This window comes from Bidens hawaiensis, unplaced genomic scaffold (genome assembly GCF_021521415.1).
Source record: "Bidens hawaiensis isolate Kalapana, Puna unplaced genomic scaffold, B.hawaiensis_p1.1 tig00002507_1, whole genome shotgun sequence".
Lineage (NCBI taxonomy): Eukaryota > Viridiplantae > Streptophyta > Magnoliopsida > Asterales > Asteraceae > Bidens > Bidens hawaiensis.
Window position 1 is genome coordinate 1,588,457 of NW_027491137.1, and position 12,648 is coordinate 1,601,104.

Sequence of the window (12,648 nt, forward strand, 5' to 3'; positions counted from 1 at the left end):
TACCGACACATCCAAATTAAGTGCGCTTTCTATTTTTTTTATCATATATATTAGTAGTTTTAAAAAACCAATCCCCAATTTTTCTATCATTTTCCATTTTGTTACAAAATATTTAATTCAAGGGACAAAATTTTTTTTTTTATTACTTTTTTTTATCTTTTATTTTTATTAATATTATTATTTCTTTTTTTATTATATATATATATATTAAACTACCTAAAAAAACGCTAGTTTCCCATCCCCACACTTAAATTTCACATTGTCCTCAATGTGAGACAGGAAAAAGAACAAAATAAAGCAGAAATAAAATAAAATAAAGCAAAGTATAAAGAAAATGGAACAGACTCCCCTGATAATCAGACAGTGATCTTCGTAAGTCAAGTTCCGATAAAGCGACCGTATAGCATTTCATTAGCGGCCGCAGCTTTTGGGTACTCTCCTAAAACCAATATGCTCAAAACGCCCCCGTCCGAATGGAGATTGAGTACGAACGATAGCATCCAAACCTGCAAAAAAACTCAAAGCACCCAAAGCAGACATCAAACAGACTCTAAAACTTAAAAATCGACTCAAAATACAAAAATAAATGAAAACAGATACAAACATATACAAACTCTACACTCGGGTATTCACCCGAGGTCCTATCCCTATCAATCAATCAACCTAGGAATGTCGAGGCGAAACACGTCCTCCTCAACCGAATCAACCGACCCACCAATATAATGCTTTAACCTATGGCCGTTCACCTTCCACGAGCTCCCATTAACATCTCGAACTTCAACAGCACCATGCGGGAACACCTCCTTGACCGTATACGGTCCTCCTCATCTCGATCTAAGTTTACCTGGAAATAACTTCAGACGGGAATTATAAACCAACACTTGATCCCCACACTTAAATTCTTTCACCTTCTTCAACTTCCGATCGTGCAACGCCTTCGTACGCTCTTTATAACTCCACGATCTCGCGTACGCCTTATCTCTTAGCTCCTCAACCTCATGAATTTGGAGATACCGGTTTTTCGCTGCTTGGGTCAGGTCAAGATTAACTGATCTCAACGCCCAATACGCTTTATGCTCTAACTCAACCGGTAGATGACACGCCTTCCCGTAAACCATCCTAAAGGGTGTGGTCCCAATGGGCGTTTTAAACGCTGTGCGGAAAGCCCAAAGCGCATCATCCAACTTATCGGACCAGTCCTTTCGGTTCTTGCCAATAGTTTTCTCCAAAATACGCTTAACGCCTCGGTTTGCGTTCTCTACTTGCCTGCTCGGCTGTGGGTGATAGGCGGTGGACAAACTATGGGTGACCCCATACCGTGCCAACGTCTTCTCCATCTGGGCATTACAAATACGGTGAATCCCATATGTAGTGGCTGGCATCTATGAAAAACTTCCTTCTCTGCTGATAACTCATGCCCTTGACCACCACTCCTTCGGCCAGATAATCCGCAATGTCGGAGAACCATGGCAGACCCTCCTCTTCAGCACTAACGTATAAGACTGGCTCTCTCTCAGATCTCATTCTCACCATCATCAATGACTCATGGGGAAAACTAACCCCGATGGTGTCCTCTCTAATCTTCTCTCTCTTCGGATCCTCCAAACGTGACAAGTGATCCGCAACGACATTCTCCGCTCCCTTTTTATCTCTAATCTCAATATCGAACTCGGAAAGCAAGAGAATCCATCGTGTCATACGAGGTTTGGCATCTTTCTTAGAGAAAAGGTATCGCAATGCCGCATGATCAGTATAAACGATGGTTTTGGACAGCACAAGATAAGAATGAAATTTGTCGAACGCGAAGCTCCTTCTCGGTAGTCGTGTAATTCTCCTGAGCATCATTGAGGGTCTTACTCGCGTAATAGATAGGATGGAAGTGCTTGTCCTTCCGCTGACCTAAAACAGCACCGACTGCAAAATCACTAGCGCGCATATGAGCTCGAAGGGTAAGCTCCAGTCGGGTGCTACTAAGATAGGGGCATTAACCAACTGCCCCTTGAGAAACTTAAACACCTTCAGACAATCAACATCAAAGTCGAATGTGATGTCCTTCTCTAGAAGGCGAGTCATGGGCCGGGTGATCTTAGAAAAATCTCTGATGAACCTACGATAAAAACCCGCATGCCCGAGAAAACTACGAACGGATTTCACACTAGTCGGTGGAGGAAGTCTATTAATGGTGTCGATCTTAGCTCTATCTACCTCAATACCGTCTCGCGAAATCTTGTGCCCGAGCACAATGCCTTCAGTCACCTTGAAGTGGCACTTCTCCCAGTTCAGCATCAACTTTGTCTCTATGCACCGCTTCATCATCCTCTCAAGATTAGAAAGACATTGATCAAAAGAGTCCCCATATACCGAAAAATCGTCCATGAAGACCTCCATAGAACTCTCGTTCATGTCCTGGAATATCGCTACCATGCAACGCTGGAATGTAGCCGGAGCATTACATAACCCGAAATGCAACAATTCACTTCATGTAAAGTAGTGCACATCAAAAGGAGTGAGAATCAACCCGCGGATGCCTTGAGCAAACTGGCATCCACCAGCTTCAAACACGTGGGCAGAGACGTCAGAATCGAAGTTCTAGATGCTCCGTCCGTTCCTCAATGCCAAGTCCTGGTCATCCAAACTGGAGCAACGTCCTGGATGGAACCAATCAAGACTTACTTGTCCTCCAGCATCCTCCCGGAAGATAAAGCGGAGGCACGAAAGATTCGCCACAAGGCACTATGCTACAAGATCCATGACGGAATCCTATTCCAAAAATCTTTCCTTGGTCCGCTGCTCAGGTGTGTAGACGCAGAAGATGCCAATTATGTAATTCGAGAGATCCACAAAGGCATCTGCGGATTGCACGCCGGACCAAGGATGGTAGTGGCAAAAATTATGAACGCGGGATACTACTAGCTAGGCATGAACATGGACGCACTCAAAGAGATCCAAAAATGCAATGCCTGCCAAACACATGCACCACGAACATTGACGCCACAGAACGAACTTGTCCCAGTCACCAGAGCATGGCCTTTCCAAAAGTGGGCCATAGACATCATGGGACCATTCCCCGAGGCTCCAGGACGAGTAAAGTTCCTATTAGTCGCTATAGATTATTTCACAAAGTGGGTGGAGGCCAAACCACTGGCCCATATAACAGCAGCAAATGTGAAGAAATTCCTATGGGAATACATTTTTGTCAATTCGGCCTCCCCCAGACATTGGTCAACGATAATGGTACTCAGTTTGCTGACAAGCATCTCCAGGAATGGTTATCCGAGTTACAAATCAAACAGGTGTTCACATCTATTGCCCACCCGCAAGCTAATGGGCAGGTGGAGCGAGCCAATCGCAGCATCAAGGAAGGCATCAAAACCAGACTGGGAACCAAACGAACAGGATGGGTTGACGAATTGCCACATACGCTGTGGGCACATCGTACCAGTAAAAAAACCAGCATCTCGGAAACACCATTCAGCTTGACATATGGCACTGAAGCAATGATTCCTGCCGAAATTGGCCTATCATCTGCAAGAATCCTCCTGATGGAAGACAACGAAAAAGAACTCAGGATGAACTTAGACCTCTTGGAAGAAAGACGTGAGCTGGCAGCTATACGCGAAAGCAAATACAATAGCCAGCTCCAGAAATACTATGATGCGCGGTTCAAAATTTGTGCATTCCACAAAGGGGACTACGTCTTCCGGAACAATAAGGCATCAAACGCCGAATTAACGGGAAAGTTAGCCCCCACATGGGAAGGCCCTTACCAAGTCGATGAAGTGTTGGGAAAGGGTGCATACAAATTGAAAGAATTAGACGGCACTCCTATTCCCAGGACTTGGAACGTTGCACAACTACGAAGGTGCTATATCTAAACTACATAATTTTCTTTTAGGCATGCGTGCCCCTACACTGGCCTGCGTGCCCTTTATATTTCGGTCTGCGTACCGAATTTTGTTTATCTTGAGCTGGTAATGCAAATATAGTTGATGCACAGATACCTATTTTTAAGATTAGAATGTTAGTTCCTGTACGGATAGGTCTGCGTGCCAATATTTATCCTAATCCTATATTTTGGATACACGACAGATTTAGTTTACACACATTTATATTGCAATCATACAAGACAAAATGTAAAATCCATGTCATATATACATTCAAAAAAGGGATTACAGGAACAAGAGAAAAAAATATATACAACAATTATTCTTCACTAAGATAGTCACGAAGTTGTTGAACGCTATCCGACGCCTTAGAAAAATCTTGGATAGCGTCCTGGATGGGAAAATGCAAATCATCGAAGGCATCCATTTGCGCATCATATTTCCCATCCAAATCCTCTCCGTGGAGCTCAAACTCTTCCAAAGAGCGGTCTTCCCTGACAAAGGTTACGCCCTCTTGAAAACCTGCCTTACGACCAGAGTCGCGGGACGCACAGAGAAGATCACCAAGGCAGTCTCCTAAAATATACCCTCCATGGATATGCGAGATAACCTGCATAGATTGAATCAAAAGGTCAGGAAATAGCACAGGAACTTACTTATGATTAAACCGTTACCTTGGGAAGAACCACCGTCATCAACCACGCTCGATCAGCGGACGCCTGCTTGGCTTCCAACTTCAGAGTGCCTTGCTCACCAACAAAACGAACGTTTTCCTTGAGCAGGTCCTTGATAAGATGGTCCTTGTCAGCAGCAGCAGCACGGAGCCCGCTGATGGTATCCTGCCTCTAAGGCCTGTTTCGCCTCTTCTGCCTTCGCAAGGTCAGCCTCGCGGACACGGGTTTGAGCGCTTGCGGCTTCGAGTGAAGCATTCTGGCGCCGACACGCCTCTTCCCAATCCTTGGACGCAGAAGCCTGGCGGCTCCTCTCCTCTTCCAGAGCCCGTTCAAAATCTCTCAGCTTCCACCTCATGGTGTTAGACTCGATCCGATATTTTTCCTTTTCGGCCCGAAGCTCTTCTAGGAGGTTGTCCTGCAACCCCCAGTTCTGGCCCATGAAGTTCCAGTCCCGGTACATCTCCTGGGTCGTGGAAACCAAGTTGGCCAGATGGTATATATATGAATTGCCAACTGACACCCGCGCACGGTTGCGCTGATATTCACTTTCCGCAGGAGGCACACCTTCGTGAAGGAAATCAAAACACACCTCCCCATCCAAAAATCGGGAAGAGGGGGTTAAATTCCACTCAGGAACATGCCGGGAAACACCGCCCTTCAAGGTACGACCCCCTTCCTCACCCTCCGAAGAGTGAGGAGGCGGAGGAGGCACCGACGTCCACCCAGCTGGTTTTTCAATTTCGTGAACTATGGGTGGAGGCAAAGGTGGTAACTCCGTCGTGGACAGCTTCCGGACAGTAGCGGAAGCAGCACCCTCCTTGGACTTCCCCTTGTCAGCAGCAGAGGACAGTAGCGGAAGCAGCACCCAGAACAATGACGTTGCCTGCATGAACATATGCTAAAAATCAATCTTTGGAAGACAAAAACTTCCCAAAGAAAGTAAAGTGAAAAGTACCTAGCGTACCTGGCATGCGGACCGCAATGCGGTCATGAAGGCGGATCCTCTTCGCGACCGGAGGAGAAGAGTCCATGCTCTGATCTCCACTAGCAGCCACCAAGGGAGCGTTGCTGGAAGACGCCTCCTTCCTCTTTCGACCAAAGGCTACATCAGGGCCATACGTTAGCAATTCGATCACAAGATCAAGAAAGAAGAATGGGTTACCTGACTCGAACAAATCTTCAGAAACCGCAGGCTCCTGACGGGTCCGTTAAGGAAACAAAAAGCTATCCTTGGTCTTATCAAGAATAGGAAGATCCTTCTTGTCGCGGGCAGCAAGGTGCATAACCCCAGGCACACCCACGAGGAGAACAGACAGCAGAAGGCCTTCAACTGCACAATAAACCAAGGTTAGAAACCGCGATAAGCCCAGAAAATGTTATAAATGTACTTACACCAATCTGGCTTCCGGAAGTATAGCACCTCGTCCGGATAAGGCCACAGGCGGCTCATCCCAACCCTTACAAGGGCAGACTCAGGGATGGGGTGCATTGGGGTAGTGGTATGGGTCAATTGCTGATACCACCCATGCTTTTCCGGACGATCAATGAACGGCAGAGCAAGCAGTGGTTGGTCCGCCGAACGCCAGTACATGGGATTCAGGATCACATCCTCCCGAATCTAGAAAAATTTCCTGGCCCAATGTGGGTCCAAGAGAGGCGTGTCCACCGCAACAGCCTTCCGGTCAGTCGGAAGACAAATATATCAACCACCTCCACCGTGAAAACGGTAGAACACGCCAAACTTGTCAATAGTAGGCACGATGCCATGCGCTCGACAGCAAAATTCAAAATGGCGCACACGCATCATGGCCGACGCATGAAGCTGGGAAATATGAATCATTTTCCCAGTTATTAGCTTACCCAGAAACCGGGTAACTGAAAATCGGAGATTCCCGGAATTGAAGAATTCAGCGAACACGACCATTTTCCCCACCGGAGATTGGCTCGCCGTTGAGCCAGGAGCCAGAAATTTTGACTCCCATTCTGGAGCTATACCGTAAACGTTGACGGCGTCCTGAAACCCTTTGACGTCCCAATCAATAGTGACAGAGTCAATGGTTTGATAATCGGGTTTCATCGACGCCATATAATTGGCCAAATATGGATTGCAACGAGCTATGGTTACTAAAAATCAACAACAGAAACCTTCAGTGATTGAAGAAGATGATAACTTCAAGATCGCTGGCAAAGATTTTCTAATTCGTCAATATAAAGTAAGAGAAAAGAAATGGAAATGACGGATATATATAGAAGCAACATTAAATGCGTAAAACAGTACGAAACAGCTATCCACCAGTCAGATCGTGACACGTCAGGCGGGAAAACCAAAAGTTGGGAAATTTAAAATCCCGAGATATGGCTGACGCCAACTGACAGACCTTTTTCGGCGCAAGACAGACCTGTCACATCTGTCAACCCCAAAATAATCGGCGAATTTCTAGTTCTACAGTAACTTGGTAAACTGAATGCTTTGGCTGACACGTCAGACATTATCGGATTGCAAGTTACAAAAAAGAACAAGAAAAAGACAAGTCATAATTATAAGCGGAAGGGTCATCAACAAAGAAGCCATCCGCGACTTGGACAACCCTTCAAACAAAGTCGAAACATAAAGACGATAAATTCAACACAATAAAAGAAAAATATGGTTTCATTTCATTTACAAGGTTTTACGAGGAAGGAAATACAATAATCTTTCAACCTATTCCTGATCTTCCTTGGGAGCCTCCTTGCCTTCAGCTTCCGCAATCAGCCAGTTCACATGGAGACGTAGCTCCCCAACCGCGGTAGGCTCCCGACGGTTCTCCTCAATATACCTCAGGATGTCAAAAGAAAAGTTATCAAAGGAATCCAGTCGTGCTTCATATTCCTTTTGACAATCCTGGCCATGAAGCTCAAACTTGGAGGACGGATGTCCCTCGCGAGCCATGGAGTAACCCTCAGCAAAACCAGCCTGGCGACCTATCTGCGAAGAGCTGACCAGCAGGTTAGCAAGGAAATCCCCAAGCTCAGGCCCTTCCTTGATAAACCTGAAAATCTGATCCAAGGAAAGTCAGAATAATAATCCTAATATGAAATAAAATCAAAATATTTACCTTGGGGATATCAAACTTGAGGAGCCATCTCCTCTCATCCGAGGCATCAGTGAAGGCCTTCTCCAGACCTTCCTTCTTTTCAGAAACATAGGCAAGGCAGTCATCCTTCTCCTTCACCTCCGCCACAAGCCTCCGGACATCTTCATCCCGAGCAGCGACGAACGCCACCTGAGCAGCTACCCTCTCCTTTAAAAGTTTATTCTCTTCTTGAATAGCTAGGAGGGCAGCCTCTCTCTTCTGGGCCTCCACCTGGGCAACATCCCGGGCCGCCTCAGCCTCGACCATGCGGCTAACAGCGCGCTCAAGGTCGGTATGCCCGACAACCCAACCCTTAAATACCTCACGACTAGTCGACAACACGTTAGCCATGTGATAGCTAAGTGCTTGCGCCAGGCTAGTCTGAGTATGGGAGTGTATCCTGTTACTCAGCAGGTGGAAGGTAGTGTTCAAAGAATTCTTGGCACACACGCGGATCGGTGAATAGCGCGTCCGAGCCAAGATTCCATGAAGGGCGAAATAGGGAATCCCCCTGCTCCTCAGACAGCGGATTTGAGGATTCGCCCCTTCCACCCGTGGAAACTGGAGGAGGCTCAGTCGTATCCTCAGAGGGCACAACCTCAGTTTCCACCACTACCTCAGAAGGCGTTACAATGCCCTGGGGAGGCACATCCTCACCACCCCCCGCTTGGAGGACCTCCAGAAGTGGAAAAGGCGGACGTACAGCGGTAACAACTGCAGATCCAGAAACAAAGTTAGAAGATACCTACAACACAAGCCCATGAATACAAGTACAGTTACCTGCGGGTTTCCATACAGTAGTCTGGCTCTTGACCCGATCCTGAAGTCGGGTCAGCTTGATCTTCTTTAGAGGTGGTCCCTCACCTCCAACTTTGGAAGCCTCCCCACCGGCGGGATCATCGGCGTTCCTAGGTGCCTCCCCACCAGCAGAATCATCAGCACCCCTAGATGCCTCCCCACCAGCAGGATCATCGGCAGTCTTGGAAGTCTCCCTGTCAGCGGGATCCTCATCCACATCTGCCTCCCCACCAGCGGGATCATCGGCAGTCTTGGAAATTTCCCTATCAGTGGAGACATCACCCTCGGTCTCCTTAGCAGCCTCACCACCGGCAGGTTAATCGGCGTCAGAATCCCTATTAACACCACTACGCTAGCGGTATCCACAGTCCTCTTGCGACGGCGTATCGTATCTGCAATAGCACGTAACACGCCAGCATGAAAACTCTCCGGAGTACCGAGCGGGGAACCCTCGTAAATGAATCCTCTCTAGAGGACTCATGGCTAGAAGAGAGGAGTATCGTCCCGTCCGGATGCATAATGGTAAGAGGTTTAGGGTTCAGAATGTACACACCTTGGGCCACCGCAGACTCGTTAACCACCGGCTTCGTGCGGCCAAAGGCAGGAAAAAGGAAGCGACCCTTGAAGTGGTCAAGGATGGGCTCCTGATACATCTCCAGGGGCATCCTGAACATATTCCCTACAACACTGGGAATAAGAACTTCAAACAACGAACTGTCCCCTGTAACAAGAATAAGGAAATTAAGTATACGAAAAATACAAAGACATCAAATCGCAACGTATGGGTGGAACCTACGCCCATCGTCACAGGAAAAGTACGGTCGCTCCGCTGGATACGGCCACAGGCGGCTCTACACACCTGAACCAACGCGGATTCAGGAATCAAACCCATCGGAGTGGGAATCCGCGTCAGTTTCTGGAACCACTCCTGACCCTCTGAATCAGCAACTGGAAGGGAAAATTTAGTAGTCAGTGAGCGGCGGGTCATTGCCAATGGAATGACATCCGCGCTGATCCACAAAAATTTATTTTTCCACTCGTGAGCACTCCTCGGAGGCTCAGTCCCAATTACCTTCCCCTACACGGCGAAGCTAAACCAACTCCCGCGAACTTGGATTTTGTAGATCGCAAGGAAACGATCCACAGTAGGCTCTATCTCCAGAGCCCTGCAACAGAACTCAAAGTGCCGAAGCCTCATAATACTAAATGGATGCAACTGGGAGACATGAATCCCAGATTCGCTCAAAAAATCACCAAAAAACTTGGTGATAGGCAACCGGAAATTGCCTGTAGTGAAAGATTCACCATACAAGGAGATTTTTTCGGTCGGTGGCTGATCAGCAGTGGAACCAAGAGAAGGGAGCTCCGGCTCCCACTCTGGCGCTAACCCATATAGATTAACGATATCTTCGAAGTCGGAGACCTTCCAGTTTATACAAATGTTCTCTACGAGCCCCTTATATGAGTCTTTCTTGCCCTCCCGACCTCTCTTCGTACCTTTCTTACCACCAGCCATGGTCGATCAGAATATTAGAAGTAAGAATGAAGAAGATGAAGGGAAAAGAAGATTAGGAGAAATGTTTGCAAGTGGTTTCGGAAAGTGGAACGCCTCCCCCTATATATACACATCGCAATTAATGCGAAGAAAGAAGGATCCAGCTCACGTACCGAAACCATCCAACGGCAAGGCGACACGTTAGGCGGGAACTGAGAACAAAATAATTTTGAATCGGACACCTAAAAACTCGTGCACCAACCTCGAAGACCACTCCTGACATGACTCAGACGGGAGATGTCACATCGCAGACGCCAAAACAGTACCCCAGTTCAAAAGCAATAGGAATCCTAAGGACTAATAGTTGCAACCCGTGACAAAAGACAGAAGTCCATAATTCTACCCGCGACATCGACTCATGGAAGCAACAATGGACTGGGGGGACTTATTGTCACACCCCGACCAAAGGCGGCGGAACATGCCGAGGTGTAACGATTGTCCATAAGCACATTACACTAATTAAAGTGACAGTATTTAATAAACTCATTTCATTTCACAACATCGAAAATGTCATTTAAAAATTATCCATAAAATAACCATAAACAAGATATCACAAAATATGGCAAATTTGATATTGTTCATTTTTACTAATATCCTAAGGTCTTTGATGTCGTTTTCTTCACAATCATAAATCAACCAAGATGCAAACCTGCAACATTTCATAAAGTAAAGTTTGTCAACACAAAGGTTGGTGAGCAATTCATAAGTTTAATCATATCAGTATATAATAAAGATAGCCACAAAACTTGCATACAAAACGATAAATAAAAGTGGTAATTTGGATAAATAGATATCGCTAAACACATTAGCGACACCTAGCTATAAGGGGATGCCAAATAGTCTAGGATTTTATATCTATCGTTAATCGCATTACGTTAACGACACCTTGCTATAAGGGGATGCCAAATAGTCTAGGATTTTATAGTTCCACCAACTAAAAGCGATAAACACATAGGCATATAAGCATAGAACACCAAATCGAGCAATTATTTAGGTAAAGTATACAACTACGTTTGTGGTTTAAGATTCAAATATAAAGCATTTTCTTGAATAAGTATGAAATGTCACCCCCAAAATAAAAGATGGAAAATGGGGTATGAAGTACTCACCTTCAAGTAGTAAACTTGAAAGATGATAATTTGGAGATTTTTCGGAACGACGAGTTTAACGCACAATGCCTAAAAAGAAAAGAAGTCTTGAATTTAGAAAGGTTGTCTTGAAGGTCTTTAAACAAAATAAATGTTGAGAAATGTAAATAATTAAAGTTCAAGGTTTTAAAATGTAACTATTTAAGAATTTATAATAATAACCCTTTAAAAATGTAAGTTTGCTCGAAACCGGGTTAAAGTATCTAACCTTAATATTTACTCAACCTATGTTAAGTAATAAGGTGTATAAAATGCAAGAATGCAAATCCCTTTGGAATAAAGATACTAAAACGGGTTTTTTTTATCGAGTGTTCGGGTTGTCGGTTCGGGTCTTGATAATTGGTCAAACCCAAAGTCAACTTTCCAAAATATTGAATGTTATGAGATAACTCAATAAAATTTAATAAGACTTAACCAAGTATGTAGTTCCATTGTTTTAGAACTAACAACGCACGTTAAGCGAGTGTTCGGTTTTGTCGGTCCAAACTTTGTTATGAGATCAAGTTGGATCCAACATTTCCATGTACTTAAGAAAATATTTAAAAATCAATTTGTAACTATTTTTAAAGAAATATACAAGTCTTGATGGCTAAAAAAAACACACTTGTGTGTCTTAAGCGAGTAAGAATCGGTTTTGTTTCCACATGTCCAAACACTAAAGAACTTGTATAATAATGTACAAATAAAAAAAATACTTTAAGTTTTACAACCAAAAGTTAACAATAAAGTCTTTAAACAAAAGTTCGGTTTTCGGTTCGGATCGTGTTTCGGGTTAAGACCAAGGTAAGATTCTACAAACCCATAACCATAGAATTTGTAAAAATGATTTTAGAAACTTAGATCTAACAATAAGTATGTTTAAACAATTATTTAACAAAACTAGTAACAAAGTTCGGTTTACGGTTTAGAGCTATTTACGGTTAAACCGAAGCATAGACTCTTAAAAACCCATAACCATGGAACTTGTAAACATGACCAACAAACTAAAATAAGCAAGATTGATATGTATGAACAAGTTATATAGATGTATATATATCAAGGACACGAAGTCCTCCATGAAGCCTTGCCTTATAAGGTCCGAAACCTCACCGACCGGAATCGGAGAAGTAACTACCAAAGGTAAACAAGGGGTGTATATTATATATATGTTGCACAACCATAAACAAGTATTAATAAGGCTACATAAACTAATTAAGATGAAAGACTAAAAACCTTCAAGAACACTTAAGAAGATAACCTTGAATCTTTGATGTTTGAGAGAGTTTTTTTGTTTGAGTTGTAGCAAGGGAAAATGAAGAGGAAAGGTGGTGTATATATAGGGTAATGTTTGTGGTCAAATATGGGTGTGAGACACAAGAGTTTTCATGCAAAATGGATCAAGACAAAAACACAAAACAACAAAAAAAATAATAATAATAAAAAATAATAATAAATAAATAAAAATAAAGGTAGGATGTTTTCAAGACCCAACAAGTG

The 12,648-nt window shown here is 44.4% G+C and overlaps 2 protein-coding genes across 2 annotated transcripts; one reads left to right on the plus strand and one right to left on the minus strand.

The window, feature by feature from the left end:
• Nucleotides 1-377: 377 nt before the first annotated feature.
• Nucleotides 378-1,337, minus strand: LOC143619794 (uncharacterized). Its single transcript, XM_077091639.1, has 2 exons — nucleotides 909-1,337; nucleotides 378-506 (listed from the first exon to the last, which is right to left on the minus strand). Exons 1-2 carry the CDS (start codon nucleotides 1,335-1,337, stop codon nucleotides 378-380), a joined length of 558 nt encoding a protein of 185 aa, XP_076947754.1.
• A 1,126-nt stretch (nucleotides 1,338-2,463) lies between these two features.
• Nucleotides 2,464-2,913, plus strand: LOC143619795 (uncharacterized). Its single transcript, XM_077091640.1, has one exon. It carries the CDS (start codon nucleotides 2,464-2,466, stop codon nucleotides 2,911-2,913), a length of 450 nt encoding a protein of 149 aa, XP_076947755.1.
• The last annotated feature ends 9,735 nt before the right edge of the window (nucleotides 2,914-12,648 follow it).